The sequence below is a fragment of the Otolemur garnettii genome, unplaced genomic scaffold (genome assembly GCF_000181295.1).
Source record: "Otolemur garnettii isolate 467f Iridium unplaced genomic scaffold, OtoGar3 scaffold00092, whole genome shotgun sequence".
Taxonomy (NCBI): Eukaryota; Metazoa; Chordata; class Mammalia; order Primates; family Galagidae; genus Otolemur; species Otolemur garnettii.
The window spans coordinates 3,552,953-3,570,330 of NW_003852487.1; the positions used below are offsets into that span (position 1 = coordinate 3,552,953).

Sequence of the window (17,378 nt, forward strand, 5' to 3'; positions counted from 1 at the left end):
CCCTTGTGGGCTTTCTGGGACCTGGTACCAGGAGTTGGAGGCTGTGGCACAGGGACCAGCCTTTGTCCTTCTTTGCTATTTCTTGTCCCTGTGATCTACTTTTGGGAGTCCTGTTTCAGAGCCTATGTGGACTTCTCACTGGCCACTTTTCACCCGACCCTGGGAAGTGGGGACCATTGTTTCCATTGTACAGATAAGCAAAATGAGGGTGAAAGGGCAGGAGATGGACTCAGAATGATAGAGGGAATACATGGTAGAGCCTCAGTCCTGCTCAGTCCCCTGCACAACCCCACAAGGAGCCAGAGTCAGCCCTTTAGCTGCCCTACTGTAGGACGTATGACTGTGGCATTAGGAGTGGTAGAAACCCAGAGCCCCAGCTGGCCCTATGCTGAGCAGGCTTTGCCAGAGAGAGGCTGAGATTCTATACCCCACAGATTTAAGATTTTTCTTGGGACTGAGAGTCTCAGTCTACCTTCTTTCCCAGGCCTCCATCCTGGCAGACAAGGGACTCCCAGTGACTGCGTGGCTTATCTTGGGGCCCATGACATTTGCTGAATGGATGGAGCACAGGGAGGTGTGGGTCCTGTGTGGGTGTGGCATCTGTGGGAGGCCTGGAAGGGGCTTCTGGGGTCTGATCTGTGCTGCAACTTCACATGCCTGCCACGAGGGGTTGCTGGGCCAGGCTCCCTGAGGCTGGGCCATTGCCAGCATGCCCAGAGCTCCCAGCAAGGCCTCTTGGGCTAGGGTCTCACATATCTGGGGCTCTCATCTTACAAGGAAGAGACTAGAGGCCCAGAGGAGCCATAGCCACAGGGGCTGGCAGGGCTGGGTGGGTCTGGATGCCTGGGAACCTGGCATATCCAGGCCAGTCTGTCTTCTGTGTGTAGGGGGGTCCCTGAAAGTTGGGTAGCAGAACTTTCTCTTTGGCTATCGGTCCCAGCTCTGTTACTTCCTACCATGTGAGTTCTTTGGGCTTTATTTGGCAGGTCTGCTAACTCAGCTCCTACCAGTCCTTCACAACCCATACAACCCTATGTCCTTAGGCAGGAACTGAGCTCCTGCTCTCTGCCCTGTCACTCTGTTCTATTGTCTGCACCCACCCAGGGTAGGCCAGGCATTGCCGTTGATGCAGGAGAACAGTTGGGTGAGGGTCAGTGGTCAGAACAGGGGCTGTGGGGCTCAGTGGTAAGGGAAGGCTTCCTGGAGGAAGTGTTGCCTAGATTGCTGTGGAGGCTGTGAGTCAGGCTGCTGGGGCTCAGGGTTGGGACTCAGCTGCCTCCCCAGGTGCCAGCCTGGACTTCAGCACACAGTGATGGCCAGAGGCGGCCTGCCAGCCTTCCAGATAAGATGGTAGCACTGGCCTCAGGCTTGCTGGCATATGGGGCCATTTCCCATGAGAGCTCTGGGTACTCCAGTTGAGACCCTACTAAGACTGAGGTCACCATGCAGAGACCCTGGGGAAGAGGGCTGCAGACAGCTGGAACAGCACATGCAGAGGCCCTGAGGGGGAGGCAGCCTCAACTCCCAAATAAGGGAGAGTCCCACTGGTGTGACTGTGTGTCGGGGATGTGCTGCTGTAGGAGTGCTGGGCTCTGTGTGTGGCCGTGTGCCAGCCCAGGCTGCTCAGCCACTCAGGATCTGAATGAAGGGGTTTGTGGTCTTCTAGCAGAGCTTGGTGCCTCACTCCTGAGAGCACAGCACCTGGGTTCAATCCTATGACTTGCAATGTCAACTGTGTGCCTAGTCTCAGAGCAGCCATTCCCCTGGGCAAGGACAGCCTGTTAACACCCTCCTCACTCATCTGGTTAAAGAAATAGCACTAACCACCTGTCTTCTAGTTTACAAAAGTAGTACACATTTGTGGGATGTTTGGGAGAAAGGGGACAGTGTGAGACAAATGTCCTTCCAGCTGGATTTATCCAAGCACATGTATTTGTAGGGTGGGTGTCATTCCTTAAAACTAGAATGGAACTGTATACCCTGTCTCCTGCTTCTGAAATGTGTTTAATGCTGAGCAGTGTCAGTGGCCCTTGGGTCCAGATGCTTGTCCAGCATCCCAAGACGCCAGGCAGAATTCTGAAATTGCAAGTGACAGAAGCATACCAGAGACAGAGCACCCCGGGGAGCTCAATAGTAGCTTCTAGAGAAAGCCCTGAATGGGCAGGAGCTGATGAGCTATGCTTGGAGATACAAGGGGCAGGGACCCTGTGTTGGTGGGTGGGTGAGGAAGCCCTTGCTAGGCACAGTTGGCTCTGAGTGTTTCCCTCTTGGCCAGTGTCTGGTCCCAGGGACAATCTGGCTGGTCAAGACACATCATGCCTACCTTCTGGTCAGGTCAGTGTGAAACTCTTGGCCCAAACCACCAGGTCCACACACTTGGAGCAGATGTTGGGCCACCCACAGCCAGCCCATCACCTGGAGTCTTGGTGATACTGTGTCCACTTCCTTAGGTCCCATTGTTGGGCATTTTGGTGGCTCCTGGTTTTCATGATTCTGGGGCTGTTGTGGTACCTCCTATCCCCAGGAGTCTCTGTGGGTCTCTGATCATTTCCTTAGACTGAAGTCTGGACCCTTGAGAAGTCTCTAACAAGGGAGGTCTTCAAGGCTTTTCCTGGGGGCATGTAGATATTGGGAGGTGATTCTCCCTCAGGGCACTGCCTCCCCATCTCTCTGGCTCCAGTAGATGCTGTGATCACTCCATTCTATGTCTGTAGGACCCCTGCTTGCCCTGCACGCCAGGCCTGGCTCCAGGGACCCTCTTCTGGGAATCTTCCATGCTGACATTTCTGTAGTAGGGGCATACAGGGGAGGGACATCAGCTGTTTTGGCTGTTGGCCAAAGGCTCCTGGTCATGTTCTGGAGGAGCAAAGGTATGTGGAGTTGGATCCTAGCTGCTCTGCCCAAAAGGCTGTGCTGTATGTTTCCATACAGCACAGGGGGGCAGCCAACCAGTGGCCCTGGGAGGACACTGACACCCTAACATAAGTGCCAACTGGTGTCAGGCCAGGTCTCCCCATCTTTTGTGCAGTCTCCAAGCTCCTCCTGTCAGGGTGGCTCAGAGTTGGGTATCTAGGCCATACCCCTACCCTACCCCCATCAGTTCTGTTAGGCCCAGTCAGTTCTGGCAGGCCTTGGCTGGAGTAGAAGACTGAGGTTGAGGGCAGGGGGAGTGCCTTATATGGGCACTAGGGATTTGGGTTTGTGACTGCAGGTATAGGTGTGGCAAGGTCCTGGGAGTGTCCCCGAGGCTTCTTGTGGTCAGGGGTGGGGAATGAGGCCACAGACCCACAATGCTGCAGCTCAGTATGGGAAGGCCCCACGGGGGACATGTGGCATTGTGTCACCAGGACAGGGAATGGGGGCTATGGTCCCCAGGAGGAGCCTGCCCCTCCAGAATAGGTCTGCTGATTGCTGGGGCACCCTTGTGCTTCTGAGGCCTCCGAGCACAGCAGCCATCTGCTGTGGCAGTAGGTGCCTGTGGTATTCTGGGCAGGGCTGTGGGGGCTGCACAGGTGCTTTTTTCTTGTCTGGAGTCAGGGGAAAGTGTGGGGGTGCTGACATGTGGCCCCCAGGGAACAGGTCAGAGCCTACAGGAGGGCTGGGTAAATGGGCAGCTAGGAGAGGGCAGCCAGAGGACATCAGTGTGTCCCCAGCTGGGCTCATGCACAGGAGCACATTTGCACACCTTCATACACACACACAGACACAGACTTGCACTTATAGGCTGCTCTCAGACCTCCCTTGGCATGCTCCGGTGTCCATGGAACTGGCGCCCAATGTGGCAGGGCTGAGCCTGTGCTGCCCACAGCTGTGGGAGGAGGCTGGGTTGCCCATAACCCTGGTGGCTTCTGCTCTTGAAGAGGGAGCTGTACCCCTCTCTAGCTCCATGCACTTGGGACTGCCTCTCCCTGGTGTGGTGGCTAAGCTGGGGACAGGGCTCCGGTCTGGCTTGATAGGTAGCCAGACCCATCTGTCTGGTGGCTCCAGGCTGAGTCTGAGGCCTATATAGTCTTGGTTCTAGGGTGACTGGTGGAGGGTGCTTGCTGACAGGATTGGGGAAGAGCAGGGGATTTTCTGGGTATTCGTGCTGGGAGACGTGTTGAAGCACAGGGACCAAAATAGACACGCTTGCTAAGCAAGGCTGTACCTCCCGCAGAGCTCTTTGGTGTCTGTTCTCACATGAGGGGGAAGGCACAGCATGGGCAGCAGGACAGCTGGGGCCCCACTGTAGGCGCAGAGCAGGGTGGCCTGTGGGGCCAGCCTCTCTTAGGCCACAGCCCAGGACTGCCTTGCTGGGCCTCCTTCCAGGCCATTCCTGGAGAGCGAGGAAGCATGGAGTGTGTCCCCAGAGGGCATGTGGAGCTACAGAGTGGGTTCCCATATAGCCTGGTTGCCTGGGACTGGGCCCCTCTGCCTGGCTCCTGCGTGGCCACTTCTGGCTGCATTTTCTCCAGGCATGGCCAGAAGCTCACCATCATGGAATTCATGAAACCCAAGCCCAGCCTGAAGGAAAATCTGTTTTTCATTTCAGGCCAGCATTGCTGGGAGCCTGAGATTTATGTTAGGGGATGGGGGCTGTGGGCCATATGGCCAGTTGGGGCCTTATATCCACCGGCCTGGCTGGGGCCCAGGGCTAAGGCATTTCTAGAGGCCTGTGACCCCAAGATCCTGGTGTATGTGACCTGGCAACTACCCAGCAAGGGACCCCAGATGGGGAGTGGTGGCAGCAGCTGGCACATACAGAGCTGACCCTGTCTTCTCCCTGGTTCCCTCTTCCTCCCCTGGCAAGGACACAGATGGAGTCCTATACTGTGCTTCTGGCCAGAGCCCTTGGTCTGCTTTCCAGTGTGGGACACAGCCTCTCAGACACCCCCAAACCTTATCTCTTCCTTAGGTGGAGGGCATTTGGCAGTTGCATGGTAGGGGTAGGATGTCCTCAGAGGTAAAGGGGGACCACCCTTCTTCCTTTTCCTCCCTGTCCTGCTCCAAGTTTGTCCTCCTAGAGCCACCACTGTGTTGTCAGGCACTGCAGGCTCTGGCATGACCAAGCCTTTTCTCAGCTGCCAGTGGACCTTGGGTTTGTAGAAGACCTCAGCACCCTTTGCTCACACTGTCTGCCAGCAAGAATGCACTGCCCTCCAAGCGTGATGCTGACTGGCACTTACCGAACCCATGATTGTAGTCTATCAGTGTGACCAAGTTCCTTTTCCTGGCGCTCACAGCAGCTGAGCTTCCCTGTAACCCGGGCGGGGGGCCGGGGGGTGGTGTTACACACAGTCCTGTAGTGCTGTGTTCATTCCTGGGCCCCAGCCCACACTGTAGGCCTGGGCTAAGTAAGTTAACACATGCTGATTTTCAGAATGCATTAGAGCCCCAAACAGGACCAGTGGCCCTCTCTGTGGAAACTCAGTTCCCATTCCAGGAGTCTGGTGTGACTCCATGTGGACTCAGTCCCCTGATCTGGGAGGACTGATGTAGAGACTTTGGGGACTTGATCTGGACTCCTCTGGAGCCTGGTTCTTCACCTCATCCTAGAGCTGCCTGTTCCCCAGCTGGCAGAAGGCACAGGGCCTGGGCTGAGCAGATGTGGGCCAGGCCTACTGGCCACTGCCTTCCCTCAGGATTTGGGGTCTCCTCCTGCTGTATGTTCCTGCTGTGCTATGCATTGTAGCCAGTGTTTTGAGACTCACTCCCTGTGTGGCCACCATGAGCCTGGCAGAATTGCTGAAGTACCGCAGGTCTTCACATCTCTTTCCTCCTTGCTAAGCACCAGGTGCCTGGCTGACCCTTACCAGTGGCCCAGCCAAGAAGGTGGGCAGCTGTAGCCAGCAACAGCAGGGTGGCAGGATGTACTTGCTGTGGCTGGGGTTGGGAGCCATAGGCTTCCCACCAGAGCCCCTATGGGGACCTCCCAGTGGGCGAGGGGCTCCCCAGCCTGGCTATGGGCTGTGTTGCCCATAGAGGTTGAATGACTGGGCAGCTTTTGGGTAACTGCTAGGACATGGGGGAAGCAGCTGCTCTTCAGACCCTAGGGGCAGGTGGCTGGCTATGGTCTGGCATGTGCTCCACGTGTGGCATGCTTTGTGCAGGTTGGTGTGCTCAGGTGCTGCCTCCTAGGTGCACCAGGACCTGCAAGGACGCCCAGCATCAGCCACCTGTGTGATACAAACAATGTGCCCTGTCCCAGTCACATGTGGCTCCCACCACAGGGGCCTGGGGCATTTTTATGTGGCCTGTGCTGGTGCTAAGCCTAGTGTGCACATGTGGGGGTGCATGTGCCCACATGGCTGATAAGTACCATGTCCAGGCTGGGCTTAAAGGCAGGGGCCCACTGTAAGTGTGGAAATTCAGGCTTCCATACACTTTGTCCCCACACTGTGGGGTCTGTCAATGGAATGGAGTCTCCTACCACCCAGGCTTTCCCTGTGGCACATGGGCCCTCCCCTCTCAGGGGACTGGCTCAGGACCCCTTGCTTGTTCAGGTGGCCTTACACCTGAAGGTGTAAGGACATGCCGCAGGTGTCCTGGACTCCAGTCCCTGACATCCTGGAAACATGCTAGAGAATGTGGCCTGTGCTGAGTGTTAGGGATTAGTAGCAGCTCTCTAAGAGGGAGACGGTTCCAGGTGCAAGAGCCTCGGAACCTGACCCAGTCCTGCCCTTTCTTGTATGCTGCTGCCCCAGAGCCCCACCAGGCTGGTGCTGGCAGGACTTGGCTGAGTTCCAGCCCTTGGGTCCCCTGACAGCTTTAGAACCAACCCTGGTCTGATTAGGGATGGGCTGAAACTTCAGGCCCCAAGCTTTCCAGCTCTTAGGGTGTTTTTCAGAGTGGGTGGGGGTTTCAGGGTCTTAGGGCACCCAGGGAGAGTCTGGTACAGGGCAGAGAGGGGTACCCTTTTTGGCTATGAGCCACTGCTTTGGGGGCTGCAGTGGCCCTAAGAAGGCTGAAGTGAGCCAGGGAGGAGAAGCAGGAACCCTGGGGGTAGGGACCCCATGCCATAGGCAGATGGCCCCTGCAGTGCATGTACTCCCCAGGGCCCAGCTGGCTGCTTGCCTTGCCTCACTGAGTCCTTACATCACTTCCACCACATGCGGAAAATTCCATTTGGTCAGAACCCAGATGCTGATCAGACATTTCCCATTCTCTTTCTGAATGGGCCCAGGGAGGGGCAGAGGGGCCGCCAGCTACGTGTAAAGAGGTAGCTGGACTGCCACGCGAATGCTATTGTGCAGTCCTCTGGGAATCTGGCTCAGGAGGTAGGGGCAGAGGTCATGCTGGCTGCAGCGCTCTCCCCACAGATGGCCTGGCTTAGGCCTGCTGCAGTGGGTACCTGGCCCTCTGGGCAGAGGGAAACAGTGTCCTAGTTTGCTGGGTACCCCAATGCCTGGCCTCATGTGCCCCAGATGAGATAGGTTCTGCATATTTACAGTGGTGGGCTGGGTCCCTGGCATCCTGTGCTGGCCTCCCCTCATTGTAGATTGGGAAAGTACCATCTGGTCCTCTCTCCAGGGGAGCTGAGTGAGGCTGCCCTCTGGTCCCTGGGAGCTGCACCCTCTACAGAGGAACACGCCTGCCAGAGAGAAAGCTGCCCCAGTGCCTCAGAGGTTTGGGGGAAGAAGGCCCCATGTTCTCCTAGCCCCTTCTGTGTGTGGGCTCTGTATAGCAGTCCTGGGAGATTACCTAGAAGACAAGCCTAGAAAGGCAGGATGACTGTCCCTGCTCTGCCGATGAGCTTGGCACAGCCTCCCACAGGGGAAGTGTAGGCAGACCCCAGAGCACAGAGGATGGACATGGGAGCCCCATCCTTGCAGGCAGGAAGTGCCTCCTGGTGCTGGACTGGAAGAGGAGGGAAAGAGGAGAAAGGACAGGAAATATAGGGACACCTGCCTCCCTGGTTCAGGGAGATGGTCATGCTGGCACAGGGGCTCTGCCTATCATCACCCTGGGGCTAGAGTAACTCTTAAGTCTCTAGATGAGCCCCAGGACACATCCTCATCCTTATGACCTGGCCTGGGGTTTCTTGGCAGCTGGTTCTGCCCTTATCTCTCCCCTCTGCAGGTGTCTCCAAGGACCAGGGTCTTGGGCAGCTCCCAGATACTATTCCCAGCCATTATACACATTGGCTTATTTCATCCTCATGGTAACAAAGCAGTGTTACTGTCTCCATTTTATACATTTTATAACTGAAGTACTGATCCCAAAATCATTCTGAAGCCAGGTAGAACAGCCTTTGGACCTCACACTCTGGTTCTCCCATGAGCCAGGATGCCTCTTTTGGGCCTGTGTTTTGGGGGTGGTGGGCAGGGAGCACTCCTGCCTCCTATCCGCAGCCTCTCCCTCCCAATACCTGTCTTGCAGCAGGGATACCTCCTTCTTCCAGCAGATGAATCACAGTCTTAAGGAAAGCTTCTGAGGGGCAGGCACCAGCAGGACCATTCATAATCACCATATACTGAGCAGAGTCCAAACTCTGGCTTGCTGTCACCTCCCTTGCAAATGCTGGGGCCCTTCACTCAGGTGACAGCCCTACAGGGGTGTTGAGAAATGGTCATAACCATTTTACAGAGAAATAAAGCCCAGAGAATAGGAAGCCTGATCAGAGACAGGAAACCCTCAGGTGGCAAAGCTGGGGCTCAGACCCCACACACCCACTTATGGGGCCTCCCACGCCAGCTGAGAAAGCTCTAACAAGTTCCTGTTTTATGTTTAATTATGGAGGTAGTACATATTCATGGCTAAAACAATCATGAGAGCTATGTGAGATGACTGGAAGGCACAGCCGCCTCCAGGTCTTCCTGGTGCCTTGTCCACACTCGCCAACTGCTTTTGGTGGCTCAGCACCCTCAGGCCTTACCTAGACATGGATGTGGAGGAAGAGGCTGATCTGGCACTGTCTAAAATCTCTTGACTCCCTGGTCTACCAGGTTCCTGCATATGCCTGGTGTTTAGCAATATCACTGCCAGCTGCAGGCACCCCCTGCCAATGTCAGCCCTGTGCACCAGGCAGTGCTGCCAAGGGGGTAGGCTTGCCATGCCCCAGAACATGTTTGGCCAGTAGTGTTTATCTTGCCCTGCCTCAGTTTTCTCAACTGGCAAAGGGAAGTGGGTGGTCCTAGTACCACCAAAGAGGTGATCTGGGCCCACAGGCTTTTTGATGTGTCCTGACGATCACTGGATGGACATGCTAGGCTGCCAGAGCCAAGGGTGGTGTCTGTTTAGGTCCTGGCTGCCTTGTGTCTGGGACCAGCAGCTCATCTCCCCAGTTTTTAGCTCCCTCACCCTAGGAGGGATTTCCCTGAGAGGACATGAGCTCCTAGTGTGGGGTATAGTCCAGACAGGCTCTTCTGGAGCTGTCAGCTAGAGGAAGCAGGAAGGGGTTGACTCTAGCCAGGTTAGAGGCCTCTGTAAGTCAGGTGCAGGAGGGCTTGCCAGAGGAGCTTGGCCAGGGAGGGCTGAGGTGGGCTAGCCAGTGTGGCTTCCAGACCATGGAGACCCCAAGGATGGCTCTGGTTATGGAAGTGCAGATGTCATGGGCCTGGAGGAGTGGTCAGTGCCTTGCCCTTTGCCCCTGACCTTATAGGAAGAGATTGGTGGGACCTATGGTCTCCAGCTGGTGGAGTCAGCACCTCCTGACCATGCCCAGCTCCATGCAAGTGAGAGCAGACCGAGGACTCTGTTGTTCCAAGCACCCTGATATTTACTGATTATTGTTGTATGCAGAGTCTAGTGCTGGCCAGTAGGGGTACTCCTGGGCTACAGGACTAGGAAAGGGTGGCCCCCATCATAGGACAGGCCTCTGGGCTTCAGGTTGGTGCTTGGCTACTGCCCAGAGATCCCCACTGCAGCTTGACCTGTCTGCCTCCCTGTGATCTCAGGTGAGTGCTCTGGCACCTCTGAGGCCTATCTGTGATACAAGTACCTGGTTTCTCAAGGGAACCTGGGCTGACATAGTGGATCTGGGATCAGTTCCTAGGCCTGCTCCCCTCCCCCACCCAGCTGGCCAGCGGGTGGTCAGGGCCCTGGCAGACCTCTCCTACTAGTCCAGGACAGCAGCCAGCTGTGCCCAGGCTGAGGGAATGGGAAGCTGCCCACTCCTGACACCCTGTTTGCTTGTTGCTGGGTGGTCATGGGACTAGGGCAGCTGGCTGGATAAAAGCTCACACCCTGTGACCACAGCCTCATGGTAGTTCGCTGGCCTTCCCCTCAAGGGTCCCCCCATAATGTGCCCTGGACAGGGGCAGAGGCCCAGTCTCTAGACAGCACGATGGTCCCCAGGGCACCAAACCATGTAGAAGGTGGAGTGGCTGCCTCTGGGTGTGGGCATCAGCCAGCTTCTGGGATAGCAGGGAGCATCGTCCTACCACTACCTGGCAACTGGGCTGCTGATCTAGTGGTCCCAGTGCCTTCTAGGCAAGGGAGGCCAGACAGGGGACAGTCTACCCCTAAGGCTCCCAGGGAGGCCTGCATTGCTGCAGCATCCATTGTGAAAAGCAGCTCTAGGAAGGGCAATTGAGGGGTCCCTGGGGGAGCTCTCCCTACGATGAAGGCTACCATGGCGATGTCCACTCCTCTGGGTACCTCCCCTAGTCAAGTACTTCAGGCTGTATGGTACTCTTGGTCCCTCAATGAGGCACAGCCTGTGTCTACCCCACCCTGTCATAGAAATTGTGCAGAGCTTCCACAGGGACTGTGCCATTAGCAAGGCCATGTGGCCAGCAAGTGAGCACATTTGAACCCAGGAATATAGGGTTATGAGACCTGGGTCCTTTCTCTGTACCTTCTTTGAAGCCTAATTTCTTTCCTTTACTTTTTCTTTCTTTCTTTTTTTTTTTTCCTTTTTGAGACAGAGTCTTGCTCTGTTGCCCAGGCTAGAGTACCCTGGCATCATCATAGCTCAATGTAGCCTTAAACTCCTGCCTCAGCCTCCCTAATAGCTGAGACTACAGGCACCCACTACCATGCCTGGCTAATTTTTCTAATTGTAGTAGAAATGGGGTCTTGTTTTTGCTCATGCTGGTCTCAAATTTCTGGGCTCAGGCGACCCTCCCACCTTGGCCTCCCAGAGTGCTGGGATTACAGGCGCAAACCACCACACCAGCCTAAAGCCTGGGTTCCTTATCTGTGCAGTGGGTGTGAGAGTAGTGGCTGGTGCCTGACAACTCTGGGCTGCTGTCAGTACCCTCCCTTCCCCCAGTGGGTGTTTAGGAAATGTCACTGATGCATCAAGTAAACCACTTCCTGTGGGGGATGCTTGCCTTGGACAGGAGGACTCTTGTGTCCTCTCTGTTTTCTGTGTCCTAAGGCTTGGGGGACAGCAGCAGAAGGCCATTCTATGAGCAGCCCTCAGCCTGGCCAAGAAGCTCTGTGTTGTGAGATGAGTGCCCATATGTAGCCTATGCAGGTTGTCCCCAGGACAGTGATCATGGCTATATGGGGCCAGGCTGTCAGAGTGGTGGGACTCCACCAGGCAGTGCCCACTCCCCATTCTGTACTGTGGGTGAAGGGCCTCTTCCTCACACAGCCCCCAGACATGACTGAAGATCTGCTGGGGCCTTTGCATGGCTCATACCTGGCCAGGGGGAGTTCAGCCCCAGCAGTCTCCCCATTTCCCTAACAACCCCTAAAACAGCACTACAACTGAGGCAGTAATTCTCTCCCAGGACTGAGGCAGGAGAGCTCTCTAGGTTTGAAAGGGCATGGGCCCTGGTGATGAGGACAGGAGGTGATGCTCACAGCTGGGTCCTATAGCAGTGTGACCAGAAGGTCACCTTTCTAGAGGAGGCACCACCCCTTCCTCAGAAACAGCTACAGGGGATTAAGGAACTTCCTCAGCCATGTGACTAGTCAGCAAGGGTGCTGACCTTGCCAGCCTGCTGGGTCCCTCTGTCACCTGTATCCCCTAGCTGCCTGCCACTCACTAGTTATTCCTGAGGCCTAGTTAAGCACTCTTGTTTAAATGTATCCTGAATGCCCCTCTAGACTCTGTGGCATAGGATGTGCCAGGCCCCTATGGGGAGGGAGCAGTGGGACTGGGAGAGGACCCCCTCCATGGCCTTGAGTAGGCCCACCTGGCCCCTCCTAATGGGACTTGGGGTCCGATCTTGATGTTCTACACAGTTGAAGATGGGGAGGGTCTAACCCTTCAGTACTCTTCTCATCTGCCTTGCAGGCGCTGCTGCTGCTGGGGGCCACTGCCCTGGCCTGCCTAGCCCTGGACCTCCTCTTCCTGCTCTTCTACTCCTTCTGGCTGTGCTGCCGGAGGCGCAAGAGCGAGGAGCACCTGGATGCAGACTGCTGCTGCACTGCCTGGTGCGTCATCATCGCCACGCTAGTGTGCAGGTGAGCGTAGAAGGGGCGAGGTAGGGATGGGGGCGGGGTGGCCAGGGAGGGAGGGGGCGGAGTTAGCTGTGGGAAGGGGCAGGCCCTGGCCCTGTCGTCACCGGGCCCTGCCCCCTCCCAGCGCTGGCATCGCTGTGGGCTTCTATGGCAACGGGGAGACCAGTGATGGCGTCCATCGAGCCACCTACTCGCTGCGTCACGCCAACCGCACGGTGGCTGGCGTCCAGGACCGCGTAAGTGGCCACAGAATTGGGTTCTGGGGAGCACTCTTCCTGCTCCTGACTAGGCATCTGTGCGAGGCTGCGGGTGGGGGCTGCTGCAGGTGCGGGCTATTCAGGAGGAGCTGGCACCCGCGGGGAGTGGGGTGTACACCAGCCTGATTCGCTCTGGCTCTGGCGGCAGGTGTGGGACACTGCAGCAGCACTGAACCGCACAGCGGAGCCCAGCATACAGAGCCTAGAGCGGCAGTTGGCAGGGCGACCAGAGCCCCTGCGGGCCGTGCAGCGGCTGCAGGGCCTACTGGAGACACTCTTGGGCTACGCAGCTGCCATACCTTTTTGGAGAAACCCTGCAGTGTCGCTGGAGGTGCTGGCGGAGCAGGTGGACCACTATGACTGGTACAGGTGCGGCTGCACATTAGCTACACATCACCTTCCCTGAGCTAGTTTTGCTCTGAGCACTTAATACCAGAGGTTTTATGGGTGGGGTCACTGAAGGCCACTGGAGGTTATAGGCAGTGACAGGAGTCCCCAAGTAGATGTCTTACAAGAACTGACATTGTCCACATGTCCCAGAACTACCTGTAGGGCCCCTCCTGGGCACCAGCGCTCTCCTGCCCATCTCCCTAGCCCATGTTGCAGGGCCCTGGCCCACACCCACGGTTGCTTGCAGGTGGCTGGGCTACTTGGGCCTGCTGCTGCTCGACGTCATCATCTGCCTCCTGGTGCTAGTTGGCCTCATCCGCAGCTCCAAGGGCATCCTGGTTGGGTGAGTCTGGGTGGGGAGTTGCCACCTGTGGGCCCACAGTGGGAGGTCCAGGAGAGGCACACAGTGCTATCCTACCCCACCCCACCCCCGTCCTCTGCCTCCCATCTATGGGTCCTGGCCAGACCAGCTGCTGTGGGACCTGAACAAGATCCTTGCTAGCTGGGCTGCATAGGGCCTGCTTGAAGATGCTTCCCTAGTGCCCATGGCTTGTGCCCCTGTGGCCAATGTCCTAGGCATGCTTGCCCTCATCCTGGTCTTAGCTTCCTGCTGTGCTCCTCTCCTGAAAGAGTCTACACCTGTGGTACTTGCAGCCCAGAGACCTGAAGCCCCCTGCCCAGGTCCCCCAGTGCTTGGGGATACCAAGAGATCAGGCTGGGACCTTTTTATTCTGGCCCCCCACCCCAGGCTGGTGACCTTGGGCAGGTGGTTCATGAGTGCTAAACCTCTGTCTCCTTGTCTGGAAGATGGAGTGACAGTTTGTGCAAAGGGTCACTGTCCCTCACTACACAGTTGCAGGTCATTTCCTGGCTCCTCCCTGCATCAGCTCTGGGAGAGATGAGAGAACTGTCTGGCCCCACCTCTGTGGCACTTGCAGGTTTGAAGGAGATGAATGAGTGAAACATGCCATATTTCGCTAGAAACATGTGATAGAGGTGATAGTACCCTGGAGCAAAATAGAGTAGGGTGAGAGGGAGTGTAGGCGGCAGGGTCTGCCCAAGGAGATCTAGGAGAAGAGACATTGAGCACATCCTTGCCCCCAAATCTACCCTCCTGAGCTGAAAGCAGATGCCGAAGTCCAGGTTCTAGCCTTGAGGACCCAGGATGGGAGCAGCTTCCCTTTGAGGCCCAGCTTGGTCACCCCTCTTATGATCAATACCTATGTGACCAAGAGCCAGGGTCACATGAGGAAGTATGTTTGATGGCCAGTGTGCAGGCCCACAGTGGGGTATGCACAAGCTGCACACATGAGGAAGTATGTTTGATGGCCAGTGTGCAGGCCCACAGTGGGGTATGCACAAGCTGCAGAGGGACGGAGGAAGTAGGTGAGCTCAGGCCTCAAGCCAGTAAGAGCTTGCTGTTATAGCAAGAGCCCTACCCAGTGTTCTGAGTGAGGCAGTGCCCCTGCAGGGTTTGGACAAAGGAGGGCCTGCTATGGCTGAGGTTAGCATACCCCTCAGGCCACTATGTGGACAGCAGGCTGCAGGGTTCAGAGTGAAAATAGAGGAAAAGGGCCGGGGGAACAGAGTGCCACCTGGCCTTCCCAAAGAGTGAAGGCCCACCTTCCCTGCCCCTAGCCCAGTCAGTCTACCTTAGCCAGGATGGACATTTGTTTGGGCTTGGGCTTTAGGCAGCTCTGGCTGAAGCCAGTATGGGCTAGACTTCTAAATGTGCCCTGGGACCTGCCTTCTGGGCTGCAGCCTGAGGGTAACATGTCCCCAACTCCCAGCATACGGGCTGCTGACTAGCTCTCTTTGTTCCAAGGGTCTGCCTGCTGGGTGTCCTGGCTCTGGTCATCAGCTGGGGCTCACTAGGCTTGGAGCTGGCTGTGTCTGTGGTAAGTGGCAGAAAAGACCAGTGAGCCCCATCTGTTGGGCTTGGGCATTTACCTCCCTAGTTCCCCCAGGTCACTGTGTCTTGAGAGTGGTGGGAACCTATCCTGGGCTCTTAGCACATCCTTGGGCTCATAGCACATCCCGGGCCCCCAAATCATATTCCACCCTTCGGAGCTGAAAGCAGATCCCAGAGGCCAGGTTCTACCCCTAAGGACTTAGGGTAGAAGCAGCTTCCCTTTGAAGCCAAGGTTGGTCACTCCTGCTTGTACCTCCCTAGGGCTCCAGCGACTTCTGTGTGGACCCCAACACTTATGTGACCAAGATGGTGGAAGAGCATTCAGTGCTCAGTGGGGGTGAGTCTGCAGCAGGGTTGGGTGGAACTGGGAGGGCAAATGGCTGAGGCAGAGGGACCTCTGCACTTGGGGAGAGGTTGTGGGAGGCTCCTGAATGACTATGTACAGGGGCCTTGTGAGCCCAGTGATGGGGGCAGAGGACCAAGTAGCCTGGTCAAGGGAGGCCTGCTAAATAGGTGGCATCAAAGTTGAGCCAAAGGAGGCTACATCTTGTCAAGAGGCCCTGAGGCAGAAACATGTAATGAGTTACTGAGCAGAAGATAGACCAGTAGGGCAAGGGGCAGGGGGAGGCCATAGGGCCATGTCACAAAAGCTCCATGAGCTTTATTCTGGAGGTCCACAGAAGGAAGGAAAGTGGGGGAGAGACAGGATGCACCATTGGAGGTCTCGTTAAAAGCTTCTTCAGACTGCTGGGGTCACCAGGGGATGAGGCAGGAGAGTGGAGACAGGGCTTGAATACAAGGGGCAGAAAGTACACAAGGCTGGGCTTTGAAGGCGGGCCTCAGGGACTTCTCAATGAGTGGGTGTAGGGGGTATGGAGGAGCTGAGGCTCTGGCCTGGACGGCTCCTTGTTGCAGGGCCATGAGTTGGGTTGGGTATAGGGAACAGGCCTGGGGTAGGGGGTGGGGTCCAAAGGTTTGGCCAGGTTTGCAAGTCATTTTAGATATTAGAGGCGGGACATGGGAATCTGGAGGTCAGGGTGTGGTCAGGCTGTACACTGTTCTGCTTGTTGGGCCCTGTTATGGAAGTGTCACATGTTCTATAATAGAAAATAGAGGGGCTGCCCCTGGGGGAGACTGGATGGCCTGGAAAATCCCATCCCTGTCAGGACCATCCTGTCACCCTTAATCCAACAAAGCCACAGGATTAGCTTGTGGGCTGGTTTCACAGCTCATTTTGTGGAAGGTGCCATTTCCTCTACACCCTGAAATACCTCTCACCTTGCCCTTGGGTAGGGTGGGAAGGAGTGGGCCCACACCACTGGGGGCTTGCAGGGCTAGTGACTACTGCCTCACCCCACCCTCAGTCCTGATGCCATCAGCAGGTCCTCACTGCTCCAGGTTCTTTTTTTTTTCTTGAGACAGGAGCCTCAAGCTGTTCCCCTGAGTAGAGTACCCTGGTATCACAGCTCACAGCAACCTCTAACTCCTGGGCTCAAGCGAGTCTCCTGCCTTAGCCTCCCAAGTAGCTGGGACCACAGGCACCCGCCACAATGTCCAGCTATTTTTTGGTTGCAGCCGTCATTGTTGTTTGGCAGGCCCGGGCTGGATTCGATCCCGCCACCTTGGGTGTACGTGGCTGGCGCCTTAGCCACTTGAGCCACAGGTGCCAAGCCAGTGCTCCAGGTTCTTGAGACCTTGGCAAGCACAAACAGCCCCTACTGTGCTCAACTGAGTGTGCACGCCCACACACATGATCACATGTACACATAGACACATGTGTGAGTGTGAACTCCAGCCCGCAGGCCAGACAGCCCCTTGCAAAAGGCCATAAAGCCAGCTATATTGGCTCCATTTTACAGGTATAAAGTGAAGACTGGTACTGTCTTATGTTTCTGAGTACTTTGATTATTTTTTCAACTTTTAAAATGTTCTTTTATCTTTAACATCCTTTTGCAATTGGAAGAAACTAACCTTACAGAGAGTTTAGAAGGTGGAACCTTGACAAGGGGCAAGTGCTTGAGGACCTTGAGCTCACTGAGATTGTATGGGAGCCCAGACCCCAGTGCCAAGTGCAGGTGCAGACATACATGCAGATACACATGCAGACAAATGCAGGAGTGTGAATGAATGCACACATGCATACAGATACACACACATAACACCCATGGGGTCATACATATGCAGTCAACTGTCTGTGCTCAGCTGCTGTATCCTCTCTCCACAGAAATCCTGCAGTACTACCTGGCCTGTTCACCTCGAGCTGCCAACCCCTTCCAGCAGGTGAGAGCATGACTGTTACTGGGGGGCCGGGCCAGAAGCCAGAGTGTGCAGGGAGAGCCTGAAGTACCTGGTTACTATATAAGAAAGGCCCAGGGAACTCTGGGTGCTGTGGGAGATAACTGGGTGGATGCTGTTCTGGGATTACCATCCTGGGCCCTGGGCACAAGCTTTTTGGAGTGACCTGGCTAATTCACCTCCATCCC

At 56.0% G+C, this 17,378-nt stretch overlaps 1 protein-coding gene across 2 annotated transcripts in view; it reads left to right on the forward strand.

The window, feature by feature from the left end:
• Positions 1-17,378, forward strand: part of TTYH3 (tweety family member 3) — a 31,807-nt gene that overhangs the window by 2,637 nt on the left and 11,792 nt on the right. For both annotated transcript variants that reach the window (XM_012808721.2, XM_003795446.3), the window contains exons 2-8: positions 12,170-12,339; positions 12,461-12,572; positions 12,742-12,962; positions 13,231-13,326; positions 14,809-14,881; positions 15,157-15,232; positions 17,120-17,175. In XM_012808721.2, the coding sequence (XP_012664175.1) occupies positions 12,170-12,339; positions 12,461-12,572; positions 12,742-12,962; positions 13,231-13,326; positions 14,809-14,881; positions 15,157-15,232; positions 17,120-17,175 (804 nt within the window). The remainder of the gene's footprint in view (positions 1-12,169; positions 12,340-12,460; positions 12,573-12,741; positions 12,963-13,230; positions 13,327-14,808; positions 14,882-15,156; positions 15,233-17,119; positions 17,176-17,378) is intronic.